Below are 13,680 nucleotides of genomic sequence, written 5' to 3'. Positions count from 1 at the left end.
ACTTATTTTTGGTTTATATGGTACAAAACGCGTTCTATTGTAATTGTTATGACAGGCTGTACTGTAATTGCGATATAGTAAAATGAAAACCTTTGAAAAATTTCAATAGTAACTCAAATAGTTCTGAACCAGACTTTTGAATAACCAATTCCAATTTTGTGAATAATTAATTCCAGACACTGGTTGTATATCTTACACAACATAGTTAACAATATATTAAAGATACAATAATTTTAGCACAGAAAGAAATTAAATAATGAGGTAATCTAATGACTATGCATTAAATCTGAAATATTTGTTTTCACCCTCCCATTCACTCAAAAGACAGACATACAAACACATCTAAGGCTTGAATAAAAGGAAACAACAAAACTGGCCCGATTACTCAAATGCTTTTCATGATGTATTGGCTCAAAGGTTTAGAAGTGGACTCCTTGGTTGCTTTTCAAAAGACGTCAATCAAGGTCACCTTTTCAGTTCACCCAGATAAAGGTAGCAATACTTCTAACTCTCCTTTCTAATCTTTGGGCTCCCAAAAGCTAAAAGGTAGATTAGGCAGGGAGCTTTTAAATCTTCATCTTTGTATCATCAGCAGCCAAACCTTCTTCCTCAGAAAATAAAGTTTAAAAAAAAATTTCAACTATGTCCTGCCCTGACAGACTGACCATCTTTTCCCAAGACCTTAATTACCATTCAAGATCTTCCATCTGCTTGAGTATCGGGCCTCTTCCAGACTAGCTGGAACCTATTCCAGGTACTGACCTCATTAACAGCCAACTTCTGCTACCTATTTAAACATAACGCTCTTATCAGGGTCACGATGTCTGTAGAAACACCTTTAATCAAGAATCAGCCAGTAATTAATCCCAAAGCCTGGCCTCACAAACAAAAAAAGCTTGTTTGTTCTGTTCTTTTGCTTTTACCACAAGCAGTTTCCCAAAGTCCACAAGTCACCTTCCGCTCACAATTTCCAGTTCACAGCTCCAAGTCAAAACTGATTTTAAAAAAAACTAACAATAAAGAAGTCAGTGAGGGCTCTAACACAAAAAAAAATCTACTATAAAAGGTTTTAAATCTATAAGTGAATTCTGAACAGAAGTGATCAAAAATACATACTTTGATTTGTTCAGTATAGAGGCAGAAGCGATTTCAGTCTGCAGAATAAATTAACTGACTGAAAATTGCTGAGTTCAAAGGAATAATCAATTTATTTTTTTTGCTGCATACCTTAGAATTCAGATGCCAGGCTGTTTTGTTGGTTAAAGTATCTGCCTAAAATAGCAATACTATTAATGGGTTCCTTATCAGAAACAGAATGCAGTAAACCCTCACATGCAACAAAACATCACAGTTCCATTTAGTGAGTTTTGAGAAGATTTGTAGCTCAGGTTGAGGTTCTGGATGTAGGTTTGCTTGTTGAGCTGAACACAGTTGTTCAGATGTTTCATCACCATACTAGGTAGCATCATCAGTGAGCCTCTGGATGAAGCACTGGTGATATGGCCCTTATGTATTTAGGTTTCCTTGGATTGGTGATGTCATTTCCTGTCGTGACATTGTTTCCTGTTCTTTTTCTCAGATAGTGGTAAATGGATCCAAGTCAACATGTTTGTTGATAGAGTTCCGGTAGGAATACCATGCTTCTAGGAATTCTCATGCATGTCTCTGTTTGGCTTGTCCTAGGATGTGTTGTCCCAGTTGAAGTGGTGTCCTTCCTCATCTGTACGCATCAGATAGCAACTCTTACCTACATGTGGCGATAGACCGAACTCCCACAACTACAGATATAAATCACAGCCCTACTCAAAAACTTCAGAAATCTGGAGAAATAAATAAGACCGACTTCCAAAAAAAATGAAACGAGACAGATCCGAAAATAACCACACTTCTATGGATTAACCAAAATTCACAAATCAGGAGACCCCCCTCAGACTCATAGTCTTGCTACCTGGAACACCAATTTACAGACTGACCAAGGAGCCACGCCAAAGACTAAACACTTAGTAGAAGACACACGTCACTCCATCCACTCCACCCAAGAATTCCTGAAGACCAAAGATATCAATACAGAAGAGGATGAAATAATGGTCTCCTTTGATGTAACAGCCCTGTTCACATCCATCAACATCAACGTGACCAAGGAAACACTGGTTACACTATTAGAAGAACCAAAGATACATAGACCAAACACCACCAACTTCATCAGCAAGGACAGTATCATCAAGCTTGTGGACCTATGCCTTACCGCCCACTTCACCTTCGACAACAAAACCTACAGACAAACCAATGGAACACCCATGGGATCTCCAATAACAGAGTTCTTAGCAGAGTCTGTAATGCAGACTCGAACAAACAGCTCTGCCAACCATTCAACCCAAGCTTTGGGTCCGCTACGATGACATCTTTGTCATCACTAAATGAAACAAATTAAAGGAAACCTTTAAGACCATCAATAATACCCTTACTGGCATAAAACTCTCTAAAAGAGGAGGAAAACAACAACAAACTGCCATTCCTCGATGTCACAGTACAGCGAATAGTCAATGGGGAACTTCAAACCATCGTCTACAGGAAAACAATACATACGGACCAAATACTAAACTACTGAAGCAATCATCCCAACACTCACAAACAAAGCTTCATTAGAACATTATTTCAATGAGCCACCACACACTGCAGCACAGAGGAACTATGGAGAACAGAGGAAAATCATTTATACAGTGTATTCAAAAAGAACGGCCAACTAACACAATCTGTCGATTTCTCAGCAACAAACCCAAACAAGCAGTCAAAACACGTCCAGAAACCCGAGCCGCTCTCACTTGCATTAAAGACATCTCGGAAATGACTGCCAGACTACTCAGACCCCTTGGCATCATGGTGGCCCACAGACCCACCAACACACTAAAACAGCAGCTAATGAACTTGAAAGACTCTATACAGACAACAAGCAAACCTAATGTAATTTACAAAATACCGTGCAAGAACTGTAATAAACACTGAATTGGACAAACAGGCTGAAAACTAGCCACCAGGATACATGAATATTAACTTGCCACAAAACGACTAATATCCTTATATAAAGATGAGGAAGGATACCACTTCGATTGGAACAACACATCCATCTTAGGACAAGCCAAACAGAGACATGCATGAGAATTTCTCGAAGCATGGCATTTCAACTGGAATTCTGTCAACAAATTCATAGACTTGGATCACATTCACCACCACCAGAGAAAAAGAACAGACAATGGCATCAATACAGGAAATAACATCACCACAGGAAATGACATCACCGACCCAAGGAAACCCAAACACAAATGGAAAGTGGACCATACCACCAGTGCTTCATTCGGAGACTGATTGATAATGTTAGCTAGTGTGGTGACAAAGCGTCTGAAAGCAAACCTTCCAGCTCAGCAAGCTACATTCATCACACTTCCATTTTTGGCTAGGGGGAGAAAGAATGGTCTATATCATACTAACACAGTGATAACAAAAGTTTCAAGATTTAACTTCTGAGCTTGTTCTGAGACAGATAATTTCTACAAGGTCAGCTGTTTCCAGTCCCTCAACAGATCTCAATTCTAGAAATGAAAAGAAAAAAAAATCAATCAAGTTTACTGACTGCTAGCCTGTTGAAATGTGTGCAGTGACAATCGGATCATGTCCAGATTGCAAAATCCCTTAATGGTTTCATAATCTTAAGAAGAATGAGCAGAAAAGGTACTTGAGGGTTACCAGCTTCCAAGAACACTCACTCCAAAACAGGTGATGTTTTCAGCTGAGGTGGAACAAAACTGCTTTAAAGAAGCAAGATCATACATGAAGAAGCAAAAATGGAAGCTATGCAAGTGCACGTACCTTTCTGTGCTTTCGGGTTTGACTGCACTTCCAGAATCACTGTCATCACTGCATCCGCATACATATCATTTAATGGATTTGCCACCCACTAAAAGGAGAAATAAAGGTTTTAGATAAACAGCATTTCTGAAAGAGCAAATTCAGTTTGTTTAATCACGCGATAGTTTGCTAACTTGATCCCAGTCACAAATTACAGAATAGCATGAGAAAATATATGCAGTTACATAAAAAAAGTCATGAATATCATTCAGTTGTTAGAATAAAAAAGTGCAGTCACCTGAAAACCCAGCAAATATCAATAATGACTCCACAATGGCTACTGAGGAGTTGGGCAATATTGACAAGTAGTTCAATTGGGAGTGCTGATCTATAAGTCTGATTGAGCACTTAAGTTAGAACATAGAACAATGCAGCGCAGTACAGGCTCTCGATGTTGCGTCAACTTGTGAAACCAACTGAAGCCCATTAAACCTAGACTATTCCATTATCATCTATATATTTATCCAATTACCATTTAAATGCCCTTAAAGTTGGCGAGTCTACTACTGTTGCAGGCAGGGCATTCCACGCCCCTACTACTCTCTGAATGAAGAACCTAATTAATTTGTTTATAACTGCACATTTCCTAGATATACATGACAGAACAATGTTCGGAATATGCAGCCTCAGCCTCCTGTTTGTTTGACTGTTGACATGCCAGGAAGCAATTATAGGATGGGAACAGCAGGTTTGGGCAAGAGTGCATAACATGAAATGAAGCAAAAGAGTTTGTCCCATCTTGCACATTAGCAATCATGTGACTCAGTCACAAAATGGTGAATACTTGCTCATGTATCCAGAAAAACATTCGCTGCTTTACCATCAACAGTTACAGACAGCGTAATGCCAGTTTTAGATTTAGTCATACATTCCTGTCCAAACATAATTTAAGTTGAAGATTAGATTAGATTAGATTACTTAGTGTGGAAACAGGCCCTTCGGCCCAACAAGTCCACACCAACCCGCCGAAGCGCAACCCACCCATACCCCTACATTTACCCCATTACCTACTAAATTGGCCCATTTAGCATGGCCAATTCACCTGACCCGCACATCTTTGGACTGTGGGAGGAAACCGGAGTACCCAGAGGAAACCCACACAGACACGGGGAGAACGTGCAAACTCCACACAGTTAGTCGCCTGAGTCAGGAATTGAACCCGGGTCTCAGGCGTTGTGAGGCAGCAGTGCTAACCACTGTGCCACCGTGCCGCTCACTCTTGAAGTTTCAAGAGTTCTGTGAACATTGACTCTCATTTTCCCTACAGTGAAGGCTCTTCATTGGCTGCAAAGCACTTCTGGGCAGCTGCTGTTCACGAAAATATAAATGCAAATTTGTCTGTCCTTCTTATTTAAAGAAAGGAGAAAAACATTGGAAAGGAAATACAATAAACTCACCTCCAGCACAATCATGCCTGGCTCTTGAACCAATGTGATAGCTTTGAAGATTCTCAGTGCTGGCTTATCCTGAACTTCGATTTCTTCCACATCATCTTAAGAGTAAAAAGTTGTTAAATCAGAATGCTTATAATTTTTCTTTCAAAAGCAATAGTTAGAACTTAAGAACTGAAGTTAAATGCATGAAGTGTTTAAAATTCTAAGATACCGGATAGTTTCTGTATATCTGATTTGTTGAACACATTTGATCAAGATACAATAACACAGTCATCTCTGACAGGAACACCGGTCCTCAAATCAAAATGCTCTCCCTTGTTGACTGAATAAGCAAAATGGTGCGGCAGTGAAGGACGTGAGCAGAATGCGCCATTTGGTTGGCGTATCTGTGTTGAGATAACTATGTAAGGAGGGCAGAAATGTAGGAGCAACTGACCACAGGAATTCCGATCTGAGAAGCAAAAATAAAGTACCAGCCGATGGAATAATGCCTGGTTCACCAGTGCAACAAATACTGAGGATTGAAAATATCCAACCTTACCAACAAGTTGAAGGAAATAATTTACATACTTCACCACAGAGTTATAAGCAGACTGTAAATAAAGTTGAACGAATATAAGCCGCATGCAATTCCATACAAGCCAGTCCAACGTCCACAGATTCTGGATATAGGTGAAAACAAGAAACTCACTGGCTCAAAACTCCAGGATATTGTGAAGAGGAACATACCTTTCTTTCCACAGAGCAGGTATCTGCTATAATAGACATTCATTATTTTGGGGGACCTTTAAGCTGATGTTAAGGACAACTTCCTGAGTTAGCTAGGAAGATGGCTTAAAAAGGAAATTCAGGAGGTTCATGGTCCTCCAGTTAAGGGAATGGACCAACCACCTGGGTTAGTAGAGCATCTTCTATAAAAGGACATCCAACAGATAAAAAGGTGCTCGACTGATTAGACAGTTTATAGACCATTCAAGGACAAGAACAAAATCAGTCAACAGTTCTTAAAGCAAAAGCTGGACAATCGTTCACAGTCTGAAGAGAATGTGTTCTGGAAGACCTTGAAACCTCTAGACCACCTGAATTTGTGACATCAGGAGACCTGGGCAGATGGGGTAGTGGTAAATATGCACAAGTGTTAACTATGGAGATGGGGAAAAACTTTAGGGAGATGTTGCAAAACGTAATGGTTCTTAAAAGGTTATCGCTGAAGATTGCACAATGCTCCAACCAATTGGTTTCTCCTGGTTAACCCTGTACTACTTTAAACCAATTAGGCTGTTAGACCCAGTCAAAGGCAAGAGTATCAATGCCATTCTTCTATGCACAAATATCATACTTTTAATTCTCAAGGCCCTTAATCTAAGGAATTTTCTTCCTCAGACTGCAGTAGAAACTGGGTCAATCAAGGCCAAGATAGACAAGACTTCTGATTGACACAGAAGTCAAAGACTACTAGGATGGGGACAGGGACAGCACGTAAGGAAGATGAAACCACAATTAAACCAGCCATGACTAATTGAAAGGTAGAGCAGGTTTGAGGGGGCCAAATGGCCTCCACTTGCTCCCAATTCTTGTTTTCTTGGGCACTCACTGTCTAGACTCAAGTGAAAAATAGTCAATAATGCAAGGTAAGGCATGATGGCCAATGGCCAGTAGTTAGCAGCTTCATGAAAGAGGAGGGATTAAAAGAAAGCAGAATTATATACAAACCCGCAATGATCTGAAGATGTTGTGCCAGTAGCATTAAAGATCCTGAGTACTGAATGGCCTGTGTCTGCGTCACCGTACTCATTGCCAAATCAGTATAATCTGATAAAAAAGTAAAAAACATAGTAGTTTATATTTTAAGTTTGCATACTTTAAACATTAGTTTCTGAAATACAGAGGAATCAACCACATAAAATTACAATCTGTTTGTTCACAGGCTCATACTTACTTTAGAGTTTGAAATACCGTACATAGCTAACCATTCTGCAAGCTCAAAGCAGTGCTGTCCCCAGTATTTTTCTGAACTGAACAAATTCAATTCTCGGTGCCCTCTCCCTATGATTTCCTTTCACACTGTTACTCAATGCAACCTCTGGTGTGAGTAGCACTACCCACACAGTATTTCATTTGGGCATTGATTCGATACACTAAGAATAAAGCTAAATCAGTGAGAGGTGGACGACGATGTGCAAGACGGATCCAAATTTTCACCCCTTCGTAACTTGCTAAAAATTGTTTTTAAGGTGTAGGTGACACTGGCAACGCCTTAGTTGCTCTAATTACTGTAGACCAGACTAAGTTTTCCTTTTCTGAAGATGATCAGTAAACTAACATTATGCATTCTGACCACGGGAACAGTTTATTTTAATTCAGGTGGTCTAAAGCCCTCATGATTTTAAGAATCTCTATCAAATAACACTAAGATATAGGAGCAGAAATTGATAATTCCCTGCTCCACCTTTCAATAAGATCATGGCTGCTCTGATCATTCTCAGCTCCACATTCCTGCCTTTTACCTTTAAGCTTTAATTTTCTTGCTAATTAAAAATCAGTCTCTCTCAGCTTTCAATATCTTGAATAACCCAGCCTCGACAGCACCCTGCGGTAAAGATTCACAACCCTTAGAAAATAAGCCTCCTCATCACTGTCTTAAATGTGCAGCCTTCTATTCTAGGATTATTTCCTCTGATGCTAGACTCTCCCATGGGGTGGTGCGTGGTTGGCAGGGGCAGGGCATCTTTCTACACCTGCCCTTTCAAGTCTCCTAAGAAAATCTCCTCTCCACATTATCCTCTCAAAGAAATAGCTTCTTCAATCTATTAACATAATCCTCCATTACTAGAACCATTGTTATAAATATTTTCAGTATAGCATAAAAAGCTTTCATATCTTTCCAGTATAAATTGGTAAATACGGAAAAACATTTACATACTGGATAGGTCAGATGGAATAAGTATGTGATAGTTGAAGTTTCTTTTCACCAGTATTCCTGAGATCCTTTGACCTTGATCTGCCTTTTTATCTGCCAAGGAGCCCATCACCTGTCAAAAATATTAAAATAATTAAGATGAAAATGTGATTTTTTTTACCTTAACCTGATTTAAACTCTTGGAAAGATGCAACTCCATCTAACCATCTGCATTTCCATCTAAATGTCAATCAACTACGAAGTACTCTGAACTTCAGCCAACATAGAAGGGGGTCAAAATGAAAGAGATGATGGGAGAGAAATTGGGAATGATTTACCAAAGTAAATAGAAATTGTGTAAGTGCAGAAACAAAAAAAAAGACATCACTAAATCATACTCAAGGAAAAGAACTCCATTAACCAGTTATGCCTTTTCTGGAATGATTTTCCCTTTCCTAATGTGATCTCTGCTTAAGGTGAGAACTATTTCTTGAAAGCAGATTCTAATTATCTATAATTGCAAGTAAGTTCAATTTTTATCAGATACGCTTAAATCTTATAGGCAGCACAGTATTGTCAATGACATGCCTTCCAAAGAGACTCTTTACAGCTTTAATGGTTTAATAGCCAGACAAGCCTTTAATAGTTAAACACAGAATTGAGACAAAAAAATTGTGTACTCTGCTAGTTAGGAAACATTGTTTTGTGCCGTTCATTTATTGTGCCTTTGCTAACTCTACTGCACAATGGTCTTTAGAAATTAAATGCAAAATTAAAATGCAATTGAGATGGAAACTAATAAATTTACAAATGAAAACCTTTTACACACTGAACTCCATAAGGCACAGAAGCACTGAATTATGAGAAATGTGTCAATCAACATGCTATAATGCAGTAACAAAAAGTAAAAACTAAAATCTGCAGAAGTTATTCTCTTAGTATCTAAAGTACAATGAGACTTCACTGCTCCTAGAGAAATAAGACTGGATGGTCACAAGTGTGTGCATCATACAATGCAAAACACATGACCACATTGGTAGTGTGCTGTTGCAAATTGCTTAGAATTAGTATACATGGTCAATTTCACTCAATATTACATTCGTAATTAGAAAATATTCAACTAGCACTTACAGGTAGAAGGAAACATTATCGAACTGAAGATGATAATAAAGTAGTTGGAAATTCTGCCATGCAATACATGGTTTTGGGACTGAATTAACTACTTTATACTAAAAACTTCAAGGTCAATTCATGTACTTTCTAACATGAAGCGATGTCAAATTATCAGGAAAAAGAAATGTTTGAACTGACAGAGCATTTGTGAATTAGCTCTGCATTTGACATTCACTCCTGAATCCACTTTGATAAACGTAGACAGCAAGCAGCTGAACCATGTGGAACAGGAATACCACAGATTCAATCTTGGTCTGTGCTGAAATTACCCTTCTACCATTTGAAGAAGTAGGATAGGTTGTTTAATCACAAATTAGAAAGTCAATACCCTTAGAAGGCAAGAGGAAATTGGTAGGAAAATTAAAACACAAAAAAGAAAATCTTTAGATCATTGCCACTGGACAGACGTCATTCCTATCAGAAAGAAAAAGTGAAATCCTACTTTGGCCAGCTTCTCGCCTCTGAAGTATAATGTCACAGCTTCAGTGTTGCGTGGGTTGTGAACTTCAATATGAACTTCATCGTTGTCTTCATATTCTCGGATAAGCGCTGCCTTCAGCCTGGCCATTTCGTTCTGTTCACCATGGACAAGCAACTACGAGGAAGTCCCAGATGACTATAAGTAAATTGCAGTCAATGCACAACATTTTACAACATTAAGCAAATCTCTCAATCCTTACAAAATTAAACCAGAATATTCACTTCAAATATTTCAGAAAAAATAAGAGCATAGTGTTCAATTCCAATGTGTTTAAGCTCCCTATTTGATGATCCTTTAGGAAAAGGGAGCAGCAAAAGAATACTTGGCTCAAAAGTAGAGAATCAGCAATGATCTCTATTCCCAAACATCATCCAGTGATCCACACTGGGAAAAGCACTCGTGAATAAGCAGGTGGATGAAGCACAATGCTCAACTGTTACCTGATGCCTGCTTACTGTCCCTTTCGATGAGAGTTCTGGGCTCACAGAGTCTGACCAACTAGGCAATAGTATAATTGCCCTAATTTATGGAAATGAACTCTAATAGGGGTCAGAATCTTTGAGAGATGAGGAAAGGAAAAGAAGAAATATTTCAGGATGGGCAGTGGGTGGTGTAGAAGATCTGGAAAATATAAATTAAACATTTTAACGGTTCTGTACTAACCACATGTGGTGGTTTCAATGCACGGATAAATTCACTAGTCTGTTGATAATCTGTATGTGCTGAGAATGAGATGTAATCAACTGACATCTTCAATGGTAACTTCTGTCCAGACATGGTAGTTACCTCCTCAGGCTCTGACATAATATGCTGCAATTTAGGAAACAGAATATAAACAATGATAATACAACATTAGCCGTGTCCAGTAATTACTAAGAAAGCACACACTTGGTATTACTCACCAAATATAAAAAAGGATGCAATGCCTCCTGTGCTTTTTTAACTGTGTTAAGTACATACTTCTACAATTTTTAAAAACATATAAAAAAACTTATTCTATGCAAGAATCAAAAATAATTCCTTCACCCTGTCAAATCTTATTCAGCACTGCTATTTTTTTCACACAAAATTATTCTAATAACACTAAAAAAACAGGGTGGCAAGGTGGCTCAGTGGTTAGCACTGCTGCCTCACAGTGCCAGGGACCTGGGTTCAATTCCCGCCTCAGGCGACTGTCTGTGTGGAGTTTGCACATTTGTCCCATGTCTGTGTGGCTTTCCTCCGGGTGCTCCGGTTTCCTCCCACAATCCAAAGATGTGCAGGTTAGGTGAATTGGACGTGCTAAATTGCCCATAGTGTTCAGTGCATTTAGTCTGGGGTAAATATAGGGAGGGGGAATGGGTCTGAGTATAGGGTAGATATCAAAGGAAGTTTCTTCTTTTGGGAAAGAATAAAACATGGGGACATTGTTTAAGTATAAGACAACTCCCTTTTTTGACACATAAACAATATTTTTCTCTCAAGGGGTGGTTAGAAGTTTGTTTCCCAGGAGGTACTGGAAGCTGGTCTTTTAAAATTATTCAATACTGAACTAGATTTCTGATAGACAAGGAGACAGGGATTGTAAGAGGCAGACAGGAAAGTGGAGCTGAGACCACAACCAGATCAGCCATGATCTTCCTGAATGGTGCAGCAGGCTTACAGGGTAAAAAGTCCTTCTCCTGTTCCCAAGGCCTATATTCATCTACCGAGGAGTTATGAACCACTGTGGACTTCCAGGTCCATCTACGTAAATATGACAACAGCACTTCTGCATTAAACGGTCCAGCAGCAAGCCTGGCTATAATGTCATTTCAGCACAGAGTTCATAAACATGAAGTGCCCAGGCTGGTTTGATTGCTAACTTGTATTTCAGGTTGTGGTAATTTCTCACTCTGGCTCAGCAACTCAAGGCAACTCCAAACTGATTTCCCTTCTGCAGCAGAAATACTTAGCAGTCTGTGCAATCATTGCCAGTGTTGGAAACTGGATGTGAAGTTAACTGTGGAGGTTGGCTAGTTTCTAACTCTAGTTCTGTAGATTGCGGAATGCACTAAAATGAATGAACAATGCTGGAAATCTGGAATAGAAATAAAATGCTGGAAATACTTAGCACTTCTCGCAGTGTCTGCATACAGAGAAACAGTGGACATTTTTTGGGGAGGCAATGATGTAGTGGCACACTGGACTTGTATTCCAGAACCCCAGGATAATGTTCTGGGGTATGGGTTTGAACCCTCCCATGGCAGATGGTGAAATCTGAATTCAATTGACAAAAAATGTTGGAATATCAAGCTAGCCTAATGATGATCCCTGTCAATTGTCTTAAAGCTTTATCTGGTTTATTTGGAGACAGGGCAGTGGCTCAGTAGTTAGCACTGTTGCCTCACATCACCAGGGTCCCAGGTTCGATTCCAGCCTTGTGTCTGTGTGGAGTTTGCACATTGTCCCCTTGTCTGCATGGGTTTCCTCCTGGTGCTCCAGTTTCCTCCCAAACTCTTCGGATGGTCAGTGTGGACTTGTTGGGCTGAAGGGCCTGTTTCCGCACTGTAGAGAATCTAATCATTAATGCTCTTTAGGGAAGGAAATCTGCTATCCTTACCTGGTCTGGTGTCCGGGCTCACAGTAATCTGATTGACTCTTAGCTTCCCTCTTGTTAATTAGATATGGACAATAAGTACGGGCCTAGCCAGTGGTGCTCACATCCCATGAATAAATGAAAAAAAAGGACTTTTGTAGAACACTGTTTCTCTCTTCACATTCACTCAAATGTAAATAAATGTCACAGAACACTTTGAATAGTGTTTCCTTTTCAATAAAATATATGATTAAATTGGTCAGTAATTTTATCAGGGAACAGTGATTGTTCAAGTTCCAAATCATTAAGAGGAGTTAAAATACACATTAATTTAAAGAAAAATCAAACTGAAGAACTTGAAAAGGTTTACGTAATATTTCTATGTACCTTTGCAAGTGTGCCTTCAACACAGTAACCTGCAATAATGACTCCATTCCTCTTATCAGTGCACCAGCTTTCAAACAGTTCTCTGGACAAACCACTCTGCATCATACCTGGAGAAGCCATCACCACACTCGGACCAATATCATCAAAATGATCCATGCTCTTCAAAAAAAAACAGAACACAGAAATAAATGGAGCAACAATAATGATTGCTCTTTAAATAATCTCTCGTTGGCTTATCATTTAAGACCGTAATGCGACACTTTCATTAATTATTCTTAAAACATTTTAAATAATTAAATCAAAACAGATGCCAACTGAATTCATTTCATTTGCATTTCACTCAGCAGCTATTAAATTGCCTTTCACTAAGATTACTTATTTAGTGCCAACTCATATCATACTATAGATTATTTGTGACATTCATTTGGATAAATTAAGTACTTTCTTGTATTTGAGTGCATCTTGAAACCATGAAGATGGATTGAACTGCTTTGAAACCAATGGTTCCAAATTTAAGTGCCCATTCTTTATGTGCAAGGGACCACATTTCAATTTATTTCTCACCCAGGGGCCAATGAGTAAATTTCAGAAAGAATGGTTCTGTGTTAGCAAAAGCACAACAGCATATTTGCCTTGCATTCAAACTCCACCCTCTTGCAGGCTGCAGCTGCTCTACAGACTGGCAGCTAAACTCTCACAGCCTTGCCTTAATCGTGGCTGCTGTTCTCTTACAGCCTCTTCTCATACCCATTCCTGAAGACTCACTGGTCCTCAGTAAACTCCAGCTGATTATCACTACTTACCTTCCTAATACTGGCTTCTCATCGCCGTCCTAACTCTTTCACTAGTTAACCTATTGATACAAATATCACTCAAAGAGCCTGTG

At 39.1% G+C, this 13,680-nt stretch overlaps 1 protein-coding gene across 2 annotated transcripts in view; it reads right to left on the bottom strand.

Moving 5' to 3' along the window:
- The window catches only part of cpsf3 (cleavage and polyadenylation specific factor 3), a 30,772-nt gene that overhangs the window by 5,398 nt on the left and 11,694 nt on the right, over nt 1-13,680 (bottom strand). For both annotated transcript variants that reach the window (XM_060821761.1, XM_060821767.1), the window contains 7 exons: nt 12,795-12,953; nt 10,514-10,660; nt 9,812-9,964; nt 8,221-8,329; nt 7,011-7,109; nt 5,301-5,395; nt 3,865-3,952 (listed from right to left, as the gene is read on the bottom strand). In XM_060821761.1, coding sequence (XP_060677744.1) covers nt 3,865-3,952; nt 5,301-5,395; nt 7,011-7,109; nt 8,221-8,329; nt 9,812-9,964; nt 10,514-10,660; nt 12,795-12,953 — 850 coding nt within the window. The remainder of the gene's footprint in view (nt 1-3,864; nt 3,953-5,300; nt 5,396-7,010; nt 7,110-8,220; nt 8,330-9,811; nt 9,965-10,513; nt 10,661-12,794; nt 12,954-13,680) is intronic.

The sequence above is a fragment of the Hemiscyllium ocellatum genome, chromosome 3 (genome assembly GCF_020745735.1).
Source record: "Hemiscyllium ocellatum isolate sHemOce1 chromosome 3, sHemOce1.pat.X.cur, whole genome shotgun sequence".
Taxonomy (NCBI): Eukaryota; Metazoa; Chordata; class Chondrichthyes; order Orectolobiformes; family Hemiscylliidae; genus Hemiscyllium; species Hemiscyllium ocellatum.
This window is presented reverse-complemented; position numbering and strand designations above follow the sequence as displayed.